At 38.9% G+C, this 27,136-nt stretch overlaps 1 protein-coding gene across 3 annotated transcripts in view; it reads right to left on the reverse strand.

The window, feature by feature from the left end:
* Window positions 1-27,136, reverse strand: part of ZNF292 (zinc finger protein 292) — a 95,466-nt gene that overhangs the window by 68,157 nt on the left and 173 nt on the right. Inside the window, exon 1 of one of the 3 annotated variants that reach the window (XM_024996816.2) lies at window positions 26,256-27,135. The exons of 1 other annotated variant lie outside the window; for it this stretch is intronic. In XM_024996816.2, the coding sequence (XP_024852584.1) occupies window positions 26,256-26,426 (171 nt within the window). In that variant the 5' untranslated portion in view covers window positions 26,427-27,135. Of the gene's footprint in view, window positions 1-3,854; window position 27,136 lie in introns of those variants that run through there. One more of the 3 variants, XM_024996815.2, reaches the window with a different exon arrangement.

Here is a 27,136-nt window from a genome sequence, read left to right on the forward strand (position 1 = left end):
TTCTCCAAGCCAGGCTTCAACAGTACATGAACCATGAACTTCCAGATGTTCCAGCTGGTTTTAGAAAAGGCAGAGGAACCAGAGGTCAAATTGCCAACATCTGTTGGATCACTGAAAAAGTAAGAGAGTTCCAGAAAAACATCTATTTCTGCTTTATTGACTATGCCAAAGCCTCTGACTGTGTGGATCACAACAAACTGTGGAAATTTTATGAAAGAGATGGGAATACCAGACCACCTAACCTTGCCTCTTGAGAAACCTATATGCAGGTCAGGAATCAACAGTTAGAACTGGACATGCAACAGCAGGCAGGTTCCAAACTGGGAAAGGAGTAGGTCAAGGCTGTATATTGTCATCCTGCTTATTTAACTTATATGCAGAGTACATCATGAGAAATGCCAGGCTGGATGAAGAACAAGCTGGAATCAAGATTGCTGGGAGAAATATCAAGAACCTCAGATATGCAAATGACACCACCCTTATGGCAGAAAGTGAAGAGGAACTAAAGAGCCTCCTGATGAAAGTCAAAGAGGAGAGTGAAAAAGTTGGCTTAAAACATTCAGAAAACGAAGATCATAACATCTGGTCCCATCACTTCATGGCAAATAGATGGGGAAACAGTGGCTGACTTTATTTTTTTGGGCTCCAAAATCACTGCAGATGGTGAGTGCATCCATGAAATTAAAAGACGCTTACTCCTTGGAAGGAAAATTATGACCAACGTAGACAGCATATTAAAAAGGAGAGACATTACTTTGCCAACAAAGGTCCGTCTAGTCAAAGCTATGGTTTTTCCAGTAGTCATGTATGGATGTGAGTTGGACTATAAAGAAAGCTGAGCACAGAAGAATTGATGCTTCTGAACTGTGGTGCTGGAGAAGACTCTTGAGAGTCTCTTGGACTGCAAGCAGATCCAACCAGTCCATCCCAAAGGAGATCAGTCCTGAGTGTTCACTGGAATGACTGATGTTGAAGCCGAAACTCCAATACTTTGGCCACCTGATGTGAAGAACTGAATCACTGGAAAAGAGCCTGATGCTGGGAAAGATTGAAGGCGGAAGAAGGGGACGATGGAGGATGTGATGGTTGGATGGCATCAGCAACTCAATGGACATAAGTCTGGGTAAACACTGGGAGTTGGTGATGGACAGGGAGGTCTGGTGTGCTGCAGTCCATGGGGTCACAAAGAGTCTGACACGACTGAGTGACTCAACAACTCAACTGAACTGCTCAAAACTTAAGGTCATCAAATACAAAAAGTCTGAGAAGTTCATTACAGCACAAAGAAACTTAAGGAGATATGACAACTAAGTGTGAAGTGTTCTACATGGGATTCTGAAACAAGAAAAAACATTAAGATAAAAAACTAAGAAAATGCAAATAAAGTATGACTTCAGTTAGTGACTATGTATCAATATAGGTTCATTAACTATGACAAATTTGCTACACAAATGCAAGATGTGACTAATGTGGGAAACTGGTCATGGGGTAAATGGGAATTCACTGTCCTGTCTGTCTTTACAATGTTTTTGTAAATCTAAAACTATCCTAACAAGAAATTTATTTTTAGGGACTTCCCTGGTGGTCCCGTGGTTAAGAATCTGCGTTGCAGTACAGGGATGCAGGTTCAATCCCTGGTTGGGGAACTAAGATCCCACACGCCTTGGAGCAACTAAACCCACACTGCAACTACTGAGCATGAGCACAATGCAGCCAAACAAATAAAAAAGAAATTTATTTTTAAAAGGTTATTTACTTGTTAAAATCTTTCATTAATTTTTAAACTTAGTATTTGGCTATTTGTTACAAAAGCTAATATAGCTAATTAATTCTAAACTTAAGAATTCTTCTTAGATAATGCAAAAAAATTAAATAAGAATACTAACATTCTAAAACCTAATTTTAACAGAAGTATATTTTTAACTCTTTAAAATAATCACCCAAACCAAATTAACAGGGTTGCAAGCTAATATCTGATGTGCTCTCCTCTGTCTGTCCATTGATATACAGTCACCCTTGGATATATATATAACGTTTAAACAGTTCCTGAAACTTAGAATACTGGTTAAAAATCTGTCAGGCCTCAGGATAAATTAAACAATGCATAGAGTCCTACAGCAGAAATACAAGACTTGGAGGATGGTAAGAGACTTCTTAGGTATCTGCCAACAGGACTCATTACCTCAGGGAGCTCTCTATTCTAAAGAAGGTGCCAAAGCTGACTGACTTGTTTCTGTCCTCCCACCATATTAGCCATTTGTACACACCTCTTTCCAGATGCCTTCAGGAGAGTACTATTTTCAGAGATGCAAATGAAGAAGGGAAACACATTAACAGTGATAGAATCATAACCAAATCTCACTCTGGGGGAGGAGTTTTTCCATGTACTGTTTCTGGCAAACTGTAGACTGCTCAAAATATCCAGGAATAAATTTAAATTTCCCAGACATGTTTTGTTTGGCTGACACAATGTGTTTTGGGGATCCTCCCAGACATTTTGAGTTAAGTGCCAATATTTCAAAATTAGGACAATACACATACGATTTCTAGTTCTTGGAAAAACTGGAAGATCTAGCAATAATGGATCCAGAACTCCCCATGGCAGTAATAAGTAAGAAGGGAGCACCTCAGGAAACATGGAGGAGCTTTCTGGTTCTTCGCTGCTCTTTCCCTATCAAAGTGATTTATTTATTTCACATTCCTGGTATTTACGGGCATTCAGTGTTCTCACTGCCAGCGCAAACAGTTAAGCAGTAAAAGCAATTTTAACACAGAAGCACCAAACTACATTAGGTCATCAGTAAATATCAAACATTTGTCCACAAAACAGGTTCATTCAACAGGCCATCAACTAAAGATTCGGCTGAGGACACGTATATTTTTCAGTATTAGGTGCCAAGGCCTTGGAATCCAGAGGTGTAGTCAAGTGAGTTATTGGACAAGATGATTTATTCTTTAAAGTTCACTGACACATATAATTTATCTGAACCCATGATTATCTGTATGTTTTATGTCAGAAAGGGCCGACAACTTGTTACATTTTTGTACTTAATTTCCCCTTAAAATTTGGATTATATTCTTATTAGGATTAGAAATTCAACACAAAATCACTTAAGTAAAAAAGGGGAAAAAAAGTTAATTTATTTGCCCACATAACTGGAAGATGAGAGTGATGACGACATAACTGGAATCCTGAACATACAAATCCATACTATGCCTAAGGCTCCATCTTCCTATTCATCTATTCCATCAACACTTGCTGTCATGTAACAAGAGCAGTTAGGGACATGTTTTGAGTTCAAGTTTTCAGAGAAACTATATGACTTTAGGAGTACAGAACAACTTAAAAAAAAATAATACAAGGTTGCACTCAGGTAACAGCAATAATGTGGTTTTTCTCTTTGAAGACTCTTCTAACTTACCCTTCCCCAAATTATCCATATTTTTTTATTATCTATTCAATATTTTATCTAATTAAGACATCATAAATTAGTCTAGATCTTCCTTAACAGGTAGCTGAATTCTTCAACACCTGCAATAGGGGGTGTGAGTGAGGATGCAAAGTGGGACTCAGAAATATGAAAACAGTGACGACTTGGGGAAAAGCGCAGGGGAAAGGAGAAGGAATGAAATTAAGTTTTAAGGAACCTCCCCACCTCCTCAAAAAAAAAAAAAGAAACCACCCACAACTATTATTTCTAAACTGCAGAGTAAGCTTGCCTAATATTCAAAAAAAATAGTAGGAAACCCTTCTTTCCTCCATGGCATCATGTTCCTAGAATACAAAATAATAATTTAAGGCTTACTGTGTGAATAAAAAGACAGGCAACGGCACCCCACTCCAGTACTCTTACCTGGAAAATCCCATGGACGGAGAGGCCTAGTAGGCTGCAGTCCATGGGGTCGCTAAGAGTCGGACACGACTGAGCGACTTCACTTTCACCTCCATTAATAACACAGAAAAGTATGCTTAAAGTTCTAAAAGAATACAGAGAGTACACCAAGAAAATTAAAATTACTGTGTTAACTGCCATACTGTGTCAACCAAAGGAGGCTTTTAAAAAATGTAACTTTTAAGTTACAACACTGTATAATATACTTGAATTTTACTTTAGTAAGATACAACATATGCCACATCTATTTCATGTTATATTTTCTTGCAGAAGACAACCAGCAAGAAAAAAAGGTATTTGATAGTAATACATACTATAAATTGGGCTTCCTGGTGGCTCAGACAGTAAACAATCGCCTGCAATGCAGGAGACCTGGGTTCAATCCCTGGGTTGGAAGATCCCCTGGAGAAGCAAATGGCAACCCACTCCAGTATTCTCTCCTGGAAAAATCCATGGATAGAGAAGCCTGGTGGGCTCCTTCTCAGGGGGTCACAAAGAGTTGGACACAACTGAGTGACTAATATACACATACACACACTACAAATTATTTTCCTCCCAATTACTTTTACTATTGCAAAGAATTCTATTTTTCTTTAAGATGATTAGGTCCATCTCTTTGTAATTATAGTCCTTCTCAAGTACATCACATCCTTATTGAATCAATCTTATATGTTAAAGACTTAAAGACATATAAGGTACCATTCTTTCCACTGCAGGGAGAAAAATTTCTACTTGTAACTTTATTAAAAAATACATTTTTCCTTTTCAAAAGCACTCATGGTGTACACAGTAATTATAAGCTAGGTTTATTTTTTTTTAATTGGCTCCTTCACAGGAAATGTTATTTACTTTTAAAATTTTACTTAAAATACTAACTAGATAAATGTTCCACTGGGAAAATAATCATCTACAAAGTCCGGATTATCAGTTTTATCTTCAATAATCTTTCTACCAAAGTTGTCACAAATAGTGAAGTTAAACACAAATCAGATTTTGGTGTCCTTTTATTAATTAAAAATACATGATTTATTTAATACACTGTAGATTCATTACTTTCATGCCAGTGTAAAGGCTATTGGATACCTCAAAATTATTGGCTACAGAATCAATAATCTGATTATTTTTATTATTCTATTCTATAACTTCTAGAAACATTATCTTCATCCATTTTAAGCTTCAAAGAAAAAGCTGGAACTAGGGTTCACACAAACCATAGTGGAAGTCAGAAATCCAGTAACCAGTAAATTGAGAAAAATTCCTGGGAATGCATGTAGTATTAATAGAGTATTTTAGTCAACTGTACAGCAATAACTGCAGGTATATGGTACGTGTTACTAAAGATATGAGATGAATCTTAAAATTAGCAAAGCTGATTTTAAACATCCACAAGAAACCTCTAATATGAAAATGTTAAACAGAATCAAATTTAGAAGTCTACAAATAAACCATTTAAGAAGTTACTACTACTAATAAGTTACTCAAGATAACATTTCTGTCACCTTGCCTCACCAGCCCTACATCCTCTGGGAGTGTGGGTGTTCTTTTTTCTTAACCCAAACTACTACTAGGGGAAGTTTTTAAAAGATAATTTCTGCCTGTCAGTTGCTAATTTATTCCAAAAACTGACCAGGTGGAAATTTTTTGAGCAATAAATATGCTAATAACTTTATAAGACTGGAAAGTTCTCATTTGACACTTCCTGATTGTTTCAAGTATAAGGATATTAAACTATGAAAACACACACAACTGCTCCATTCCCTCATCTAAACAACTTTGGGGAGCAATAAACTGAATTTACAACCATGGTGTGTGTGTGTGTGTGTGTGTATATATATGTGTGTGTGTGTATATATATATTCCTTTAATACCAAAGCCAGTTTCCATGAACTAGCTGATGAGCCAAATATCCAAAGTGTATGAGGCTGAAAGTACTGATACTAATCTGCATACAGTTTTTATGTTTAGTATGTAATTTATCTCATGTTAGCCTACTGCATCAGGGTCAAACCAAAAAACTGGAGATTCGAACAGGGAAAGTTTCACATGAAGAATGATCATAACAGGGAGAAACACAGACAATTAAACAGCACTCTAAAAAAATACTCAAGAGCCGAGACAGTACCAGAAGCAAAAAAACACACCAGGTAGAGGGCCCTTCCCCAAAGCTAGGGCTTGAACTTTGTTGGAGAAGATACAGTTGCAGCCTACTGGATAGTAAAGTCTGTCAGGTTGGGTTCTCTGGGCCTAAGTTGCTGGGAGGTGAGCCCACAAAGGGAGCTGAGAACCTGCTTGCCAGCAGCATCTGCACGGAGGGCCACGGGAAACAACCTATGGAGCAAGCAGCCACACAGGGAAAGGTGGGGTGCTGGAGCTGGGGACTGCAGTGTCCGTGTCAGGACATGGAGAGGTGGTCACAAATTTGGGGCTGGGGCTGTGAGCTCAACAAGACTCTGTCCACTCTGAGCACTCACCTGGGGCAGAGAACCAGTGGATGTCCCTGTATCTGTGCCACTCATGGTCATGCAGTAGCAGCAAGAAGCCCCTCTGTGTAAAGTCCCTTCAGATCCTCTACTGACAAACTTAATACCAATCAATGGAGAAATGCTTAAAGGACCAAGCTCCAATATCAGAGCAAGTTGATTCAGAGCTGAGAGGGAATCTGATGTTAACAGGCACTCAATGCTCAGGGATCTTCATAAAGGGTAAAGCATGACAGAAACAATAAACTGGGAATACACATTATATTAAATGTGACTAAAAGGCAGGATGAAAAACAAAATCTGATTGGGCACTACTGTCACTTCTCCAGTACACTATGAAAATGGGGAAAATAAACCCAGCAGTTATTTAACGTTATCTCAGAAACATTAGCTATTTGTAGCACTATAAACCAGCAGTTTCCAAACAGAGTATAAAATACAGTACAGAAGAGGGAAAAAACTTTTTCTATGAAATCTATCTAAAATACAAATTTTATTACTTAATAAACATTCAAATAGCAATATAAGCTGAAGTAATATGCATGCACATGTGTGAAGTTTATAATGAGACATCCCTATACTGAGGTTTCATATTAAAATGTTTACAGGATACCCAACTAAAAGCAGCCTTAAAGACCACTGATGACCTACTTTTCCCCATGGACTTCAGGTACTTCTTTGCACCATATAAAGAGGCCAAACAACACAAATGCATTTTTTTTTTAATCCAATAAAGAACTGATCTTAGTTATATTAGGACATTAGAAACAGATTTCTTCAACAAGTTGCCCTGATTTTAATTTATAAATATGTATTGATTATACCCTTAAAAGACCTATAAATTGTTGTTGAGGGACCTCAAGGACTGCAGCATGCCAGGCTTCTCTGTCCTTCACCATCTACCAGAGGTTGTTCAAACTTGTGTCACTGAGTCGGTGATGCCATTCAACCATCTCGTGCTCTGTCATCCCCTTCTCTTCCTGAATTCAATCTTTCCCAGCATGAGGGTCTTTTCAAATGAGTCAGCTCTTCACGTCAGGTGCCCCAAGTATTAGAGCCTCAGCTTTAGTGTCAGTCCTTCCAGTGAACATTCAGGATTGATTTCCTTTAGGACTGACTGGTTTGATTTCCTTGCAGTCCAAAGGATTCTCAAGTCTCCTCCAACACCACAGTTCAAAAGCACCAATTCTTCGGCACTCAGCCTTCTTTATGGTCCAACTCTCACATCCACACAGGACTACTGGAAAAACCACAGCTTTGACTAAACGGACCTTTGTTGGCAACATAATGTCTCTGCTTTTTAATATGCTGTCTAGGTTGGTCACAGCTTTTCTTTCAAGGAGCAAGTGTCTTTTAATTTCATGGCTGTAGTCACCATCTGCAGTGATTTTGGGGCCCAAGAAAATAAAGTCTCTCACTGTTTACATTGTTTCCCCATCTATTTTCCACGAAGTGATGGGACCGGATGCCATGATCTTCATTTTTTGAATGCTGAGTTTTAAGCCAGCTTTTTCACTCTCCTCTTTCACCTTCGACAAGAGGCTCTTTAGTTCCTCTTCACTTTCTGCCATTAAGGTGGTGTCATCTGTATATCTGCGGTTACTGATATTTCTCCCAGCAATCTTGATTCCAGCTTGTGCTTCATCCAGCCCGGCATTTTGCATGATGTATTCTGCATATAAGTTAAATAAGCAAGGTGACGATATACAGCCTTGACATACTTCTTCCTCAATTTGCAACGTTACTCAAAGAAATTCAAAACTAATGAAATTCCCACTACTGCTAAACAAAGAGATCAAGACATTCTTAAATAAGACTATTACTCAAATTTGATCACAGTTAACTGCCTATATTCATTGCTCTGCTTTCCTGAAGTTTAGTTTCAAATAATTTAAGGTTATTATTGTAAGTTCTCTTTGTATATAAAACAAATTTTAATACCCAAAAAGAAAAACAAATGTTAAACTTAGTTTGGGTTTTGTTTTTCTTTTCAATTAAACGAGTTTACTGACTTGGGCAAGCTACTTTACTTATCTGTGCCTCAGCAGTCTCATATATAAATAGTGATAGTAGCCACCCACCTAAGAGGATGACTGAGGATTACAATGAGCTCCTTTCTATCAGTCCTTCACGCCATCTCTGTTTCTCTCTCTCACACATACACACACATACACCAGTGTCTTGCACACAATCAGTTCAGTTCAGTCGCTCAGTCGTGTCCGACTCTTTTCGACTCCATGGACTGCAGCACGCCAGGCGTCCCTGTCAATCACCAACTCCTGAAGTCCACCCAAACCCATGTCCATCGAGTCGGTGATGTCATCCAACCATCTCATCCTCTGTCGTCCCGTTCTCCTGCCCTCAATTTTTCCCAACATCAGGGTCTTTTCAAATGAGTCAGCTCTTCACATCAGGTGGCCAAAGTACTGAAGTTTCAGCTTCAACATCAGTCCTTCCAATGAACACCCAGGACTGATCTCCTTTAGGATGGACTGGTTGGATCTCCTTGCAGTCCAAGGGACTCTCAAGAGTCTTCTCCAACACCACAGTTCAAACGCATCAATTCTTCTGTGCTCAGCTTTCTTTATAGTTCAACTCTCACATCCATACATGACCACAGGAAAAACCATAACCTTGACTAGACGGACCTTTGTTGGCAAAGTAATGTCTGCTTTTTAATATGCTGTCTAGGTTGGTTATAACTTTCCTTCCAGCACTTAATAAATGCAAGATATTATGATAGCTACTACTCATCATACACTCAAGTTTGCTTTATAAAAACATTTGATCAAATTGAACCCTTGCCTTGAACATAGAAAACTGATGTTGGAATTGAGATGAAACAAGAGTGTTCAGAAGAAACCTAATTTCAGTAAGTAATGGAGCACAAAATTCAACCCACAATTTAAACCAACCTATTCAAGAAAAAAAAGAGGAGACAATCATTCAACAGATTTAACCACTTCTGCTTCAGTAAAATAAGGCATAGCCCCTGCTTTTAAGGAGCTCCAATTTGGGGAGAGGATGAAGCAACAACCACAATGTTAATATGGAAAAACTGTGATAGAAAGTCAGAAAAGCACACACAATTCGTTAAAAAAGGATAGGGAATATATCATTAAATCCATTTAGAAGTACAGGAAAGCCCCATGAAAAATGTAATAACAATCTGATCAGATTTAAGAGAAAAAATATGGAGAAATGGAGCTGATAAAAGAAGGAAACACTAAAGGGGAAAGCTAAAGCCAAAGCACAGACATGAGGGAAGTTATGTAAACCGTAGTAAAAGAACAGACTATAAACTCTTAAGGCTTTACCTAAAAAAAGAAATAAGATATGGCTGCCAATCAGTCAGGCTGGCATGCTAGGTGCCAGGTCATGACAGTCCTTGAATGCAAGGCTAATGAGCTTGAATTTTATTTTTCATGGAAGAGCATTTTATGTGGTGCTTATTAATGTGATGGGTGCTGTGCTGATGCCTCACAATACAACTATCCTCATTTAACAGGTTAAGAAACTGAGCTCGTAGCCAGTAAACAGTGGAGCTGGGATTTCAATTCATGGTGTCTGAACTCTTCCACACTGCGTTACCCTTCTAAAAGTCTTTAAAAATATGATACCCATGCCTTGAAAGGATAACATAATCTTAATGACAATGTAGGAAACAGATTAGCGAAGTGAATGGACAGAAAAGTACCTTCATGAAAAAAAACCTGTTGGGTTTTTTTTGTTATAAGAAACTAAATGGTTACTAAGAGTATATCAGATATAACCAGAGAAAGATACAAGAAACGGTGTGTGTATAAAATTAACAGAACTCAGTGACTGCACTGCGGAAGTGAAAGGTGGAGCTAAAAATGACTCAAGGTTTCACTAAGTTTGAGGGGGAGGGGAGTAGTTACACCAATACCATCAGTCTTTCTTTTGGTAGGGGGTGGGGGAGTGGAGAGGAGCATGAATGGGTTCAAGTTCAGACTTGTTTAATTAGAAATACCAACTTGGGGCCTCCCTGATGGCTCAGTGGTAAAGAATCCACCTGCCAATACAGGAGACATGGGTTCAACCCCTGATCAGGAAAGATCCCACATGCCAAGGAGCAACTAAGCCCGTGCACCACAATTACTGAGCCTGTGCTCCAAGGGGTGGGAGCCACAACTACTGAAGCTCAGGCACCCTACAGACAGGGCTCCGCAACAAGAGAAGCCACCACAATGAGAAGCCCAAGCACCGCAACTAGAGAGTAGCCCCCAATCTTTGCAACTAGAGAAAAGCCAGTGCGGTAGCAAAGACTGAGCACTGCCAAAAATAAATAAGTAAATAAATAAAAATGAAAATAACAACAAAAAAAGTACTACTGAACTCCCATGAGGAAGGGTTCCACAAGTGGTTGGAACAGAAAGCAAGAGCTAAGAAGAGTGGCAAGGCCTAAGAGAAGGGACCCCCTGGAAATCGCATCCAGAACGACAGGGGGCTGTCAGAGTGGATACCTGCTGAAGATGAGTATGTAAGCACGGATTACCAACCAGGGCACATAAGCCACCTCCTGATTAGTGTCCTGTCTCAGGCATGATGATGAGGTGGGAAAAATGGTTGAGGGTCACCAAGGAAGAGTGAAAGGAAGAACACTGAAGAAATGCCACAAAAATTTTCAGAAATATTGGGTCTAGTCCCCTTAAATACTAATATATTAATACTAGCTAATAATGACCAGCAGGTGAAAGGAAAAGTCAGTGAAGACGACTAAGAAGCAGTCACAAAGGTAGGAGAATCTGAAGAGCAGTGTAAATAAATTGAAGGGAGAGCAACTTAAAATGGGGTCAAACATTTTAAAATGCTAACAGAGGCTGAGCAAGCATTACTTCAACTTGTAGCCATGAATGAGTCCAATATTACCCAATTTTCTAATTCTCCAGGAGAAATTACTCTCATGTCAACATGAAAGCTTATGATTTTTAAAATGTTGACAATTAAATTTTATTAAACACAACATGCAGGCATATGAAATAGTCTAAGTTGCTGGATTGCTACCTGGGTCTGAAATTAATAAAGTATTACAAATATGCCAAGCAAAGCACCTTAAAAAGAGAATTTTCAAAAGACAACATGTGGGGTACTTTCCCAAAGCCTGGCAAGAAAGACTAGAAAACAAGAGTTAAAGAAACACATTTACAAATGGTACTGATGAACCTATTTGCAGGGCAGGAATAGAGAAACAAAGAGGATGGACTTGTGGACACAGCTGGGGAATGAGAAAGTGAGACTAATCAAGTGGCACTGACACAAACACATTACAATGTGCAAAACAGATAGCTAGTGGGAATCTCCTATGTAACACAGGGAGCCCCGCCCGGCACTCTGTGATGACCTAGAGGGATGGGATGGTGGGTGGGTGCAGGGGGAGGCTTAAGAGGGAGGGGTTATATATATGTATCAGTTCAGTCGCTCAGTCATGTCCGACTCTTTGCGACCCCATGAATTGCAGCACGCCAGGCCTCCCTTTCCATCACCAACTCCCAGAGTTTACTCAAACTCATGTCCATCAAGTCGGTGATGCCATCCAGTCATCTCATCCTCTGTCGTCCCCTTCTCCTCCTGCCCACAACCCCTCCCAGCATCAGGGTCTTTCCCAATGAGTCAACTCTTCGCATGAGGTGATCAAAGTATTGGAGTTTCAGCTTCAGCATCAGTCCTTCCAATGAACACCCAGGACTGATTTCCTTTAGGATGGACTGGCTGGATCTTGCAGTCCAAGGGACTCTTAAGAGTCTTCTCCAACACCACAGTTCAAAAGCATCAATTCTTTGGCACTCAGCTTTCTTCACAGTCCAACTCTCACATCTGTACATAACCACTGGAAAAACCATAGCCTTGACTAGATGGACCTTTGTTGTCAAAGTAATGTCTCAGCTTTTTAATGTTATCTAGGTTGGTCATAACTTTCCTTCCAAGAAGTAAGCGTCTTTTAATTTCATGGATACTTTCGGCTAATATGCACTGTTGTACGACAGAAACCAATGCAACATTATAAAGCAATTACCCTCCAGTTAAAAATTAAAAAGAAAATAGATTTTAGGATAGGAGACATCTCATATGTGGAGAGAAGGGGTTAGAAAAAAGGAAGACAATCTGAAGACATGATCAACAAAGCAACAAGACAAGAAAGACACACACACATCTCTATAAGCTAAAGGAGAGAAGTGATGGAAAGAAAAATGTAAAGGAATAGGAAAGTGGAAAGGTTCTCTGAGAAGATGCACAGGTGAAAAGACCATCCAGTCTGGAGCAAGGATTAGGGTTAGCAGAAAGGTTATCTAAGAAGGTCACAGATATAAAGATCCTCTTGCCGGGTAACAGTCACTTCTTCTCAAATCCAAGGAAGAAAATAAATAATTTAGAGAAAAATATGATATTTGAGGGAATATACAAGATGGTCTAGGTCCTCTCAATAAATTTTCAGAAAGAATTAACCACAAACACTGAGTATACTTGTGGGACTGTTCCATGTGTAAGTTTCACTATTATTTAACATTTACTGTTTCTCTGATAAAATAGTTTCTCTATTTAGACATATTTACATCAGTACCCTGCTTCCAGAGAAGTAAATATATTTTAAATCTGAAGTACCAAAAAATGAGCTTATTTAGTGTGGAAAAATTAAATACAATATATTACTTCATTGATGGCTTTGTTAATGCCTCTAAGACAAGGTCATTCATTCTCTTTTGGGAGAGTGTAGAGCAGCAGTAGAATAAAGAAAGAAAAAAGAACCATCTGAGAAGAAAATAACATCTGAAGAGAACAATGCTTGAACTCCCTTTACAATCTCTGGCAACAGTGTTATTAATTTTCTACATTATTCTTATACTTACCAAACTGTTTCACAGCTGTAACTTTTCTGTTTTACTCATCAAGATTTCAAGTCAGATTTTAGGGGGGGAGAAGAAGGAAAAGAGAGTTCCCTCATTTCTTAAGTTTGAAAACCAGTAGAGAAGAAGCTAAATAGTATTTTACTAAGATTAATATTCTCTTATGGGGTCGAAAAGAGTCAGACCTGACTTGGTGACAGAAAAATATTCTTTTATGAGGGAAAGTTTCAGATCTCATACTTGTAAATGTATTATAAATAATAGCTAATGTTTGCTGTGTGCTTCCAGCATCATGATATGCAAAGCACCCAACATATATTATATCTTAATCATAGCAGCTTTAAGGCAGATATTATTCTTCTAGTCTAGAGATGAGGACAGAGGCCCAAAACCAAGCTTGAAGTCCCACAGAAGACAGCTGGAATTCAAATCATAGCTCAAAATCTATGCTTTTGGTTACTAGGTAATACTAGATTCTCTCATCCCAGCCTCTCAAATCCCAGTCTTACAATTTTGGACAAAGGAAAGATTTTAATTGCAAAGTCAATTCTCTTCTCCTGGCATATTCACACACATTGAGTAATATGTACCCCTTCTCCAAAGACAAAAAGATCTTTCATAAGTTATTATAAAATCTAATCCTGCGTTCTCTAAAATGTAGGCTTCAACCAAGTTGGTAAATCAGTCATCTAATGCTATTTTCAGAGTGATAATAGATGACCTGGAAATGATAGTATTAACGAAAAAAATTATGCTAGATCATTATCATATATAAAACATCAAAGGTGTTTCCAAAGTAGTCTCTAAGTGTAAATTAAAATGGTACTTTATATGACAACAATCACTTTACATAATCATGCCTTTGATCAATTCTTATAACAACCAACAAAAGTCTGTAGCATCTCAATTTCAATAAAGAAACAGGAAAGTCATAGGTAGCATGTCAAGGGTCACAATAAACAATTTTTATGAAAATTAATATCAACACCCTTAGAATTCCAATACTTTAATTCACAGTATCTAATGGGCTGTCAAGCAAAGTATATGTGAAAGAATCTAGAGGGTAGGTTTTCCCATCAAGTAAAATAAAAGATGATTCTGGGGGGAGGGGGGTACCAAACACTACATGTTTTCACTCAAGATAGGTAAATCCTCAAACGTCTTTTTGGGTGTTAGTAATTTCTCTTTAGGTAGCATGTACAACATTAGGTTGCCTTTTCAGAAATACTAAATAGGTCACAATACTAAATATACTAAGTCTGACTCATTTCTTGCCAACATATTCAATTTTACATACTACTGGGGTTAATCCTGAATTACTAAGAAGCAGTAATTTATGACAAGCATTCATATACTCTTCCTACAAGCACTCAGATATTCTCCCTATAAAATATCTTCACGCTGATGATGAACTTCATGATCAATTTGTTTGAGGATATAAATTTTATTCACACTGTCTATTATGCTATCTGCAATATCCCATTTTAGTCCAGCGGTTTTAAAAAACTTTCCCTAAAAAGATTCAAAATACAGTTATATATGTATGTAGTGGATAAATCATGGCAAGTTACAGATATAAAGTACTTAAGCATCAATTTTAAGTCATGCTTGTGCTCACTCGTGTCCAACTCTCTGCAACCCAATGGACTGTAGCCTGCCAGGTTCCTCTGTCCATGGGGATTCTCCAGGCAACTGTAGTGAGTCGCCACCTCCTACTCAGGGGATGGACAAAGGTCTGTCTAGTCAAAGCTATGGTTTTTTCTGTAGTCATGTATGGATGGTGAGAGTTGGACCATAAAGAAGGCTGAGTGCTGAAGAATTGGTACTTTTGAACTGTGGTGTTGGAGAAGACTCTTGAGAGTCCCTTGGACTGCAAGGAGATCAAACCAGTCCATCCTAAACGAGATCAGCCCTGAATATTCATTGGAAGGAGGGATGCTGAGGCTGAACCTCCAATACTTTGGGCACCTGATGCAAAGACTCGATTCACTGGAAAAGATCCTGATGCTGGGAAAGACTGAAGGCAGGAGGAGAAGGAACAACAGAGGACGAGATGGCTGAATGGCATCAGTGACTCAATGGACATTAGTTTGAGCAACCTCTGGGAGCTGGTGAAGAACAGGGAAACCTGCCATGTTGCAGTTCATGGGGTCGCAAAGAGTCAGACATGAATGAGCAACTGAACAACTCAGGGGATCTTCCCAACCCAGGGACTGAACCTGCTTCTCCAGCATTGACCGGTGGATTCTTTACCACTGAGCCACCTGGAAAGCCCATTAATTTTTAATAGTTATTTTATTAAGCTTCATGTTTTATTCTTTTGAAATATAATCTTGTGCAAGTTTTGTTCAGAAAATAAAAATCTACACTTTTCAGAATATAAATACTCACGCTTTTGAATTAAGTATATAATGATGTTTTCAAGTTTATGTTAAATGGGATTTCTTTTATTTACAGAAATTAGGAAATGATCAAGAATATGTACAAATGTTTATCTAGAAAACATAAAATGTAAGCTATTTATACAAGTAAAAATTCTAAATGCCTGCTTTTGACAATAATGTCTCATCTAAAAGAAGAAGCAAACACAATCATCCTGATTTACTGGAAATAAATTTCTCTCAAATCACAAATATCTGCTTCATTAACTCTGGTAAGTCAAAATTACTACAGGACTTAATTTAAATATTTGTTATGCTAGCTTTCCAGTATCTCTACAGAATTGATTAGGGGAGTTCCCTGGCAGTCCAGTGGTTAGGTTTCAGCACTTTCATAGCAGGGGTGGGGGTGGGGGGTACGGACTGGGGCATGTGGGTTCAATCCCTGGTCAGGCAGCTAAGAGGCCAAACAAATAAACAAACATCCCCAAACTAATTGGAATGACAACCAAATCAATTAATTATTATTTTTAAATTTAGATTACCTCTCTCTAAATGTAAAATCTGGGACTTCCCTGGCAGCCCAGTGGTTAAGACTCTGCGCTTCCAATGCAGGGGACTCAGATTCGATCTAGGATCCTACATGCCGCAGAGCAACGAAGGCCGCATGATGGCTACTGAGCCCAAATACCCTAAGATCCCACATGCTACAACTAAGACCCGATCCGGACAAATAAATAATAGTAAAAAAAAAAAAAAGTAAATAAAGCTTGTATCTAGGAGTGATAAACTTAGAACATAAATAACACTGCCTACCAAACTTCTGGAGATGGTGAGGGGACAGGGAGGCCTGGTGTGCTGCAGTCCGTGGGGTTGCAAAGAGCTGGACATGACTAGGTAACTGAACACACACTGTAACACTGCCTATATGTCAGGCATCACTAGGATGCCAAATCTTCCACACGAATACATTATCCATATATTTGAAAATCATGTTTTAAAGAACTGCTTCATTTTGACCATTTATCCACATAGCTCAGTCTTCCTAAACAAATGCCTGACAACACTGAACATTTTCTGATAAATCAATGTCATAATGAACAAGCATTATATAGCAAAGATGAGATCTTAAGAGGCAATTTGGGTAAACAAACATTTAAACAGACTAAACAGTTCTTAATCCTATGACCTCATAGGTCTTCAGATTAAACAATTCACTGTTAGTAAAGCATCTAATAGTGCCTGCATTGAACATTAATTCTTTTCCTCTTCAATCTGTTCGGTCTAGTCTATAATGCCAAGCTTCATCCTCACCCCAAAGTATGAGTAAAACCTTGTGTGGATTGCTGGAGACCTCCTATTTGAACTCAAAAGACATCTGACTTTTCACTGCATAACACTGCTCCTTTGAACAAAGTCACAAAAGCAGTTAAATGAGGAATGAACAATTTAGATGGAGTAGAAAATTCCTGGTGAATAGTGAAAATGTTAAAAAAAAAAAAGTAGTAACAAAGTATGGAGATCACTGGGCTCAAGCTTCAGTGTGGATTTGAGCCTATGTACCAACATTTCTCAAACCAATTCCCTGGACATATGTTGGGTTTTTAGCATTCATTATAAGAAATTTTAAATTATATTTTAATTTTGATGCTCCTCTAAAATAAAAATGTATGCATGTTCTGAATCAACTAGACTAGAAGGCCACCTTACAACAAAGGGCTATCTGGGTTTGTGCTTATTAGTGAATTGTGCCCAGAAATTCCCCGAAAGTAGTGTTTTCCAATTTGTTGGTTATGATGTATTAGTGGATCACAAAATGAACAGCAGCTTTCAAAAAATAATAAATGAATACAGAATGCATTACACATAGTAAAGGTAAGTATTTCTGTCCGATAATCTTGTTTCAGTGGACAACTAAGTGATGCCATAAAAAAAAGTCACATCTTACTGAGCTGAGTAACTCTAAAATCTGCAGACTCTTGAGTTTCTGCAAACACAAACCTGAAAAAAACTGTCATGAGTACTGGACTGTCACTGAGGTAGAAGGTTAAAAGCAGGATGTTGGGAGAATTTCAAACTGAATGACAGGTTAAAAGAAGTTGATCAGTTAAGAAAAAATAAGTTCAAACATTAGGACAATAACTATATTATTAAATTGTGTAAGGCAGAGAGACAACACAAAACACCAAATACAGACTAGGTTTAACATTAAGGTAAAGAACCATGGGAAATGAGAGATTGTTCCATACATTTTCCAAAGGTACAATGATGGGGTGGGGTGCCTTTCTATTTGGAGACTGAGATTAGAAAGCAGGAATGAAATGCTTTTTGCCAACTAGAGAGAAAAGGGGCAATTAGATATGCTTTGAAAATCTAATAATCTTTGAACATCTTTGAATATCACAGAATATATGTGAGAAGAAAGCAGAGGTGGGGCTATACAGAATAAAAATCTGATCCATAAAAGTGCCCGGAATTGCAGTGGAGAATAAACCCAAGTGGGATATGTCGTTCTGTTCAATTCAGTTGCTCAGTTATGTCCAACTCTTTGCGACCCCATGGACTGCAGCATGCCAGGCCTCCCTGTCCATCTCCAAATCCCGGAGTTTACTAAAATTCATGTCCATTGAGTCAGTGATGCCATCCAGCCATCTCATCCTCTGTCATCCCCTTCTCCTCCCGCCTTCAATCTTTCCCAGCATCAGGGTCTTTTCCCATGAGTCAGTTCTTCACATCAGGTGGCCAAAGTACTGGAGTTTCAGCTTCAGCATCAGTCCTTCCAATGAATATTCAAGACTGATTTCCTGTCAGATGGACTGGCTGATTTCCCTGCTGTCCAAGGGTCTCTCAAGAGTCTTCCCAACTCCACAGTTCAAAAGCATCAATTCTTCAGCACTCAGCTTTCTTTAGGATCCAACTCTCATATACATATATGACTACTGGAAAAACCATAGCTTTGACTAGATGGACCTTTGTTGGCAAAGTAATGTCTCTGTTTTTTAATAAGCTGTCTAGGTTGGTCATAACTTTTCTTCCAAGGAGCAAGCATCTTAATTTTATGGCTGCAGTCCCTATCTGCAGTGATTTTGGAGCCTCCCAAAATAAAATCTGTCACTGTTTCCACTGTTTCCCCATCTATTTGCATTAAGTGATGGGACCAGATGCCATGATCTTAGTTTTCTGAATGTTGAGTTTTAAGCCAACTTTTTCATTCTCTCTTTCACTTTCATCAGGAGGCTCTTTTCTTTAGCTCTTCTTCGCTTTCTGCCATAAGGGTGATGTCATCTGCATATCTGAGGTTATTGACCCTGACAATCTTGATTCCAGCTTGTGCTTCATCCAGTCCATACATTCTTATGATGTACTCTGCATATACATTAAATAAGCAGGGTGACAATATACAGCCTTGATGTACTCCTTTCCCGATTTGAATCCAGTCTGTTGTTCCAAGTCCAGTTCTGTTGCTTAAGGATTTCTCAGGAGGCAGGTCAGGTGATCTGGTATTCCCATCTCTTGAAGAGTTTTCCACGGTTTGTTGTGATCCACACAGTCAAAGGTTTTGGCATAGTCAATAAAGCAGAAATAGATGTTTTTTTCTGGAACTCTCTTGCTTTTTCGATGATCCAACAGATGTTGGCAATTTGATCTCTGGTTCTTCTGCCTCTTCTAAAACCAGCTTGAACATCTGGAAGTTCACGGTTCATGTACCGTTGAAGTCTGGCTTGGAGAATTTTGAGCATCACTTTGCTAGCATGTGAGATGAGTGCAATTGTGTGGTAGTTTGAACATTCTTTGGCACTGCCTTTCTTTGGGATTAGAAAGAAAACTGACCTTTTCCAGTCCTATGGCCACTGCTGAGTTTTCTAAATTTGCTGGCATATTGACTGCAGCACTTTCACAGCATCATCTTTTAGGATGTGAAATAGCTCAACTGGAATTCCATCACCTCACTAGCTTTGTTTGTAGTGATGCTTCCTAAGGCCCACTTGATTTCACATTCTAGTATGTCTGGCCCTAGGTGAGTGATTACACCATCAGGATATGTCACAGATTGTTATAAAATTGGTCCCTGAAAAATCACATCTCCCTATACCCAAAGAGGCTGATTTTGACTACTTGTTGAGCCAGTGGGTGATGACACAATCAGAAGCTTGGAAAGCAGTTGTTTGAGGGAACTGGCATTCCTGCTGCAAAGTGAAGAAATTGAGGCTACCTCACTAGAGGGTAGAGGGTAAGAGTGGAGCAGAGACTAGCCAACTTAACTGGGGCTCCTCAACCAAACTACCAACCGCAAGACATGAGTGGGATCATCTGGGATCCTTCAGTTCAGACAACCAACCAGCTGACTGCAGAACTATCCATCAGACCCATAAACTTGATAACAGTAATAAAAACGGGCTACTCTTTTAGCACCACTGTAGTTGAGTAGTTACCTGGCATTAACTGATACAGGATATTTCAAAAAAAAAAAAAAGGCTGTAAGATTCTGAACTTCTAAATATGCCAGGACCTCAAACTTGGAAGCGCAAGTCTTCAGGAAATGGTAACTACATATCATCTACACTTACAAAGATCAGTTAAAAGTCCTTGGTTTGGATCTTACACCCTTAAACTGGTTCTAATCTACCTTTTCTATCCTATTTCTCATCTCAGCCCCTGACGTTTTCTCCAAGATGCCAAAGTTGTTCCAGTTCTCTGAGGTTTATTCTCATCCTTCTAACATTAGTTACCCACATTTAAGACCCAACATAAACAGTGCTTTCCTTTCCTGTTCAATTTTTAGTTAATTTAAGTAATTTCAAAATGCTCTGCTGCTGCTGCTAAGTTGCTCCAGTCGTGTCCGACTCTGTGCGACCCCATAGACGGCACCACACCAGGCTCCCCCGTCCCTGGGATTCTCCAAGCAAGAACACTGGAGTGGGGTTGCCATTTCCATCTAGTTTTTCTTAATTCACACTCTATTTACTGTATCACCAGGTACTTTACTATCTAATAGTATTACTTAACTATGAATATATGTGCCAGACCTTGTAAACTCTATGCTACAAGTCTCCATAGCTCTCTTAGTGCTCCCACATAAGAGGAATTTAAATATTTGTTTAAAATAAATTTAAAAATATATATGTAATTGATTGAATTTTAACAAATCTTGGCTAAATATAGGTAAGGCAAGAAAGGTAACATTTTTTCTAATGAGGTGCACTGTGCAACTCTAAATGCTAAAAGATAAACAATGAATCAAGAGACTCTCCTGGAAAATACATAGTTAAAAGTTACACAGGGTATCTGACAAACACATTAATAATAAGTAAACTTTCCATTTTAGAAGCAAGGCTACTCACATATTGGTTGGTTAATTTTATGAACTGAATTTGTGTGGGAGTTGAGAAAAATAATGTAATTTCTCAACTTTGAAAGAATCTCAAGGAAAGTAAGGGCAGCGGCAGTTTCATAGTTAAGACCATGTATTTTTAAAAATCCTTGGTTTTGCAAGTTAGTAATATAAAATATTATGAATAGCAACTGCAGAATACATCTTCCCTTCCCCTATTTTAAGTTAGGACCAAAAAGTGTTAAGGAGGAGACAAGCAAAATTTGGTAAAGCTTTCCTTTGCTAAAACTGGTAAAAGTATATTCTGGAAAGCGGAATTTAATGTCTCTAGCATGCAATCATTCTAATTATGAACACTTAAATTATTTCCCCTGAGCATTACCTAAACTTTTGAAGTTTAAATGACTTATTACTCCCTCAATACCTAAAGTAATTATCACTAATTAACAAGCAAGCCATCTTTTCTTCTGATTTGAAGTGACCTACAAATTAAGATAGTCTCTATCAATCAAGTCTGGTTTCTCAAGGAGAACTTTAAGAATTTTCAAAATTCTTGCCACTACAATTAAAAGGAAGCAAAACATGCAGACAAAAGAATCAACTTGTATCAAATAGATGAAAGAAACATATACAAAGATATACTGTAACTGCACAATTTTAACTGAGTAGCTCTCAACAGTTTTAATTTCATTTTTGTTTCTTACACCAATAAGGCACTAAACATAGTTTTAATAAAGGCATTAAGGTCTAAGTCAAATCCCATCTCTTCAATAAAGCCTTCTGATACCCCAGGCTGAGGTGCTTACTACCTATTTTGAATTCTACTGAAACTACTGCAGGTGAAATTAAATTATTCTTTTAAATAATCACCAACAATTAACTGATTAAGACACAGACTAGAATCAATATACAATTTAAAACAGAAAGCCACAGGTTTACACGTGCAGCTACAAAATGCTCTCAGATACCTTTTTTTTGTGTGTGTGTGAAACAAAGATGCACTGTACACTATGCCTTCATTTTTAAATTTTTTCTTAAAAGAGTAAATGGCATTTCTGGAAAGATCCATAAAATACTATTAAGGGACTGTCTTTGTGGAAGGTAATTGGACACCTAGGGTGGGAAGGAGATCAAGTTTTCAGTGTTCGTCTTTTAAAAAATCATTTTAACATACCACATTTTCAATTTAAAAAGAGAATAAAAAATAAAGCAAGTATATTAGTGATACACAGCCTTTTGACTCTCTTCAACTGTCATCTTGAAGTGACATTTAAATCTTTTCTTTTTTGGGGGGGTGGGGTGGGGAGGGAACAATGCTTTGCCACTTGGCATGTGAGATCCTAGCTCACCTATGAGACCAGGGATTGACTCTCACGCCCCCTGCAGTGGAAGCAGAAATCTAACCACTGGACCGCCAAGGATGTACCTAAAGTGATATTTAAATCTTATTTGTTTACATCTTACTAGTCTCCTGTATCATCTTATAAGCACAGAATTTCAGTGATATCAAAAGGTCAAATCTCTCCTTTAATCAGGTCAAGTAAGTATGCTGAATTTGTCACCTTTTTTAACCTAGTAAAAGTGAATTGTTTGAGTAATTGTTTAAGTGAAGTGAAGTGAAAGTCACTCAGTCTCGTCCGACTCTTTGCGACCCCGTGGACTGTAGTCTACCACATTCCTCCGTCCATGGGATTTTCCAGGCAAGGGTACTGGAGTGGGTTGCCATTTCCTTCTCCAGAGGATATTCCCGACCCAGGGCTCAAACCCAGGTCTTCCGCATTGTAGGCAGATGCTTTACCGTTTAAGTAATTGCTTGTAATCTGTGCTAAGAAAGTAGAAATGCTCACGTTCAATGTGCACTGAAGCTCAGTGTGCACTTACACAACGGTCAAAAAGCTCTGGCCTGGATCTGTTCCAGATTAACTACATTTCTTAATATACCTATGTGCCTAGTTGCTCAGTCATATCTAACTCTGCAATCCCGTGGGCTGTAGCCTGCCAGGCTCCTCTGTCCCTGGGGGATTCTCCAGGCAAGAATACTGGAGTGGGTTGCCATGCCCTCCTTCAGGAGATCTTCCCAACCCAGGGATCAAACCCAGGTCTCCAGCATTGCAAGTGGTTTCTTTATTGTCTGAGCCAGCAGGAAAGCCTAATATGCCTATATATTAATGTAAAAAGAATATAACAACCAAAAACATGAATATATTCCTTTTCTTTCTTGCCACTGTTTCTCAAAAGGGAACTGTGGGTCTTTAGGCAAAGCGGTACATTTCAATGGTGTGCAACTGTCTTGGTGACTTCAGAAAATGTAGCATCCATGGCCCATGAGCACTAAAGGCCAGTTATCACAACCCCAGTCACTGGAGTAACCAAACAACTGACCCACATATTTCCAAATGTCCTTGAAGGGAGAAATGCAGTGGGAAAAGCACTATGCCTAGTTGAGAAGCACTGCTTATGTGAATTATGGTATGAACAAAGGTATGAGATATGTATGCGTGTGTGTGTGTGTGTGTGTGTGTGTATGATATGCAACTGAATTTCCACAACAGCAATTCCACCTTTAAAAATAATTATTAGGGACTTCCCTAGTGGTCCGCTGGCTAAGATTCCACACTCCCAACTCAAGAACTAGATCCTGCATGCCACAACTAAGTAACCCACATGTAGCAATGAAGACTGAAGATCTCATATCACAACTGAACCTGGCGCAGCCAAATAAATAAAATTTTAAAAAAAATTTAAAAATGGTCATCAGTTTTGATAATAACCAAAAAACAGTCATTACTCATTCATCAAGCAGTCATCCAGTCCAGTATATAATGCTGTCAACAGACACCATGCTCCAACAACTCATTCTTCAACTATTACAATGGCATAACTTTTTAAATGAACAGTCATTTTAAAATCCTTTCAGAACAATTCTTCTACTGGAATGCCTTTGCTGAAACTTCCAAATAAACAGTGTTTCGTATAAAAGATATAAATCACACTTTGCTGCAATTATTTGTCTTTCTCCAGAGACTGTAGAATCCTTGTGACCAAGGACCACACTCATGGTTACCTGGTCCACGGTGCGGGTATTCAATAATAATGCTGAATGCGTGAGTGAATGCTGGTCTAGTCTAATACAATAAAGAGTCCCAAGTCCCAACTACAATCAGTTTTTATATATAATAATGATAACAGATATTTTTATTCTAATTTGGTTTTTTAAAAAGTAAGCATTATCCAGATTACAACTAGCTTATAAAGATATAAAGAAATCTAAGATTTTTCTTTACTGACACTCCCATGTACCCATCCTCTACCATCTTCCCCTCCTTTTCCTTTAAAGCTTAAAGCAAATGCTCATGTAAAAGTGAGGCATGCTTCCAGGAAGCAACCCAATATAAAGAGCAAAACAATACTGTTAACAGTAAGAAGAACTTAAACATTTTTCATTTCTATTTTAGAAATGAAAGAGTTCTCAGAACTCAAGAAATCTGTTACTCTCCTATACCTCATTCAAATAGAAAGAAAAATCTATAACAGAAAAGAGTAAGCAACTTTATTTCTGTTGGTTTCACTTCATTCTCCAGAATTCACCTTTTGTTGAGGTAAAAAATTCAGGATATAAACTAAGTCGTATTTTAAGATAAATGCAACAATGAGGATTACACAAGCACTAAGCATCAACACTCACAGAATGTTAACTCTGAAGCACACTAACTCTGACAAATATTTATTCATCTTTGCATTCCTGAAGCATGTGAATATCCCAGTTTTACATGGAAACCTGAGAGAAAAAGCTAAATAATAAAGGTAGATGCAATTTCTAGCTCCTAGTATTTCTAGCACTGTTTTTAGACCGCTCTAATAAATTCTGTAATTGTTTATTAACCATTGCTCTGCTCAATTCCTATCTGAAATGTTAAGTAACAACGGCTATGATACAATTTTAAAGAAACAATTGTTTCCAGTTACCTCCCATCTGGCAAGACCAAACAGGTAACCAAATATATATACACACACACATAAAGAAAATGTTCTATAGCGGATCTGAAACATCAGATACACCCTCATATTCAAATAATGGAGACCACTTTTAAATGCAGTTACATTATTGCGGGATTTTAGTGCCTGCAATACTTCATTATTTTTGAAATTCACAAACCCAGCATTTGTTTTATTACTATTTCAAGTAGCACTGGTCAGTATAAACAAAGTACATGTTGTAAGACTGAACACTTAAAACTGCTACAGGAAATTTCTTTCATGTTGACAAAAAAGGAAGACTGCTTCATACATGAAAAATCATTTTAAAGTGACAACTCTCTATGCTGCACACCCTCCAGATGAAGACCGCCTTGCATGAGACTTCACTTTCCCAGAATTATTAATTCTGCTTATAATTACAGCTGGTCAAGAGTATTTACAGTAATCAGCCTTAAATCCATCAGTGGGAACTGCTACCTGAAAAATGTCTTTCAGCTAAGATACACTTTTCACGGACTAAAAAGCTAACTTTACTTACAAATGAAAGAGCTCTTTTTATGCATATCTTACTAAAGTTTTGTGGCTTTTTAAAAGAAAAAATCTAAGTAAACTTTAATATCTACAAGGCCAATTAGGAATGAGTGGTTACAGTCAGGATAGTGAAATTAGTAAATTTCAACAATTCTTTAAACCTAGGATTCAAAGGAATGACATAATCTCTAATTATGCCATAGGTATTCACCAGACCTATATTACTTTAACAGGGTGGCTTTCACATAGCATTTATTCCCAGAAAGTCATCTTGCGGTCTCACAAAGTTGTTTTTGGTTTGCTTGTTTCAAGAAAATGAACCACTATCAAATAATCTGTGACAACAAGGTGCAAACAACAATGGAGAATTTTGAGTATGGTATCAAGTATCCCTGATCTTGTAAAGATTTCAGAACGTGGAGGCTAAAAATTAAGTGAAAATGTGATGACTCTGATATGCTAAAACGGCCCACCATTGTTCCACCTTAAGTTAAGTATCTTTCCGAAACAACTTCTCTATAATGTGTTCACAAGCTAACTCGAAATGCGACCCGTATAAATTCTTTTGCTTCCTCAAGAAAATAATTTAACCAAAATTTTCACCATAGCCAGCAGCAGCACCTTTAAATTCAAACTTAACTGGAGGGTATGTAATCAAGTCCAAATGTAGCCACAAACTCCCCGATTTCTATCAAACAGTGCTATTAACATTCCAAATCCTGGTTAGAACGCAGTTACTGGAAAGCAGTGTCCTTGTTGCAAAAAAAAAAAAAAGGGGGGTAAGGCCTGAAACTGACCTGAGCACGGGTCCACATAATCATCTCCGTTCCACTGGGAGGCCAAACAGGGACGGCTCTAAGTGAAAGGGGGTGGGTAGACGAGGGAGGAAGGGCAGAGAGGAAAACACACTCCTCCAAGGGTGAAAGCAAAAGAGAACCGGACTCTGGAGAACCACCCCATAGAGACATTCGACCCTAGGATACACACACAGCTTTCCTCCGCCGAGGAGAGCAACCTCTACCATGGAAGCGGGGCTCCTAGCAAGTAAAGGCAGGAGGGGACAATCTCCGCCCCCCTACCCCCGAAGGTATCGCAGGCTAGAAGGGGTCGGTGGGGACTGCTCCTCGGAACATCAACAAAGGCCCCTTCAGTCCTAAAGCGAAACTCGAACAACAAAGGCCGGGAGACAGCGAGAACGGGACCGGGGGGCGGGACGGATGAAAGCAAGCTAGCGGAGGCAAAGGAATCAAACCAGTGGGGGCGCAGGCCCGTCGGAGTGGGAAGCAGGGGCGCAGAGGCGCGGGGCGCGGTAATCCCCAGTGCACAATAAGAGGAGGAAGCGAACCTGGCCTCCATTCCACGCTTACCCTCTCCCACAGAGGGGAGGGCTCCAGACCTCGCCGTCTGCATCTCTCGGTCTCGGGGACCGCGCAGTCCCGAGTTCGGGGAAGGAAAGAGGAGGGGGGATTTTCCATCCTGACCACAACTCCCTTCCCCCAGCCGACAACAACCGCCACAACGGCAACCACACAAAGGCGTCTTCCTGGTACTCGCCGCTCCCGCCAGGGCGGCGGCGCCGACGATGCCAAGGCAGCGCCGACCACCGCTCGGCCGCCAGGCGCTCGCTCGCCCTCTTCCCCCTCTAGCAGGGGGAAAGGGGGAGGGGACCCCAGGCGCC

Source organism: Bos taurus, chromosome 9 (genome assembly GCF_002263795.3).
Source record: "Bos taurus isolate L1 Dominette 01449 registration number 42190680 breed Hereford chromosome 9, ARS-UCD2.0, whole genome shotgun sequence".
Classification (NCBI taxonomy): Eukaryota; Metazoa; Chordata; class Mammalia; order Artiodactyla; family Bovidae; genus Bos; species Bos taurus.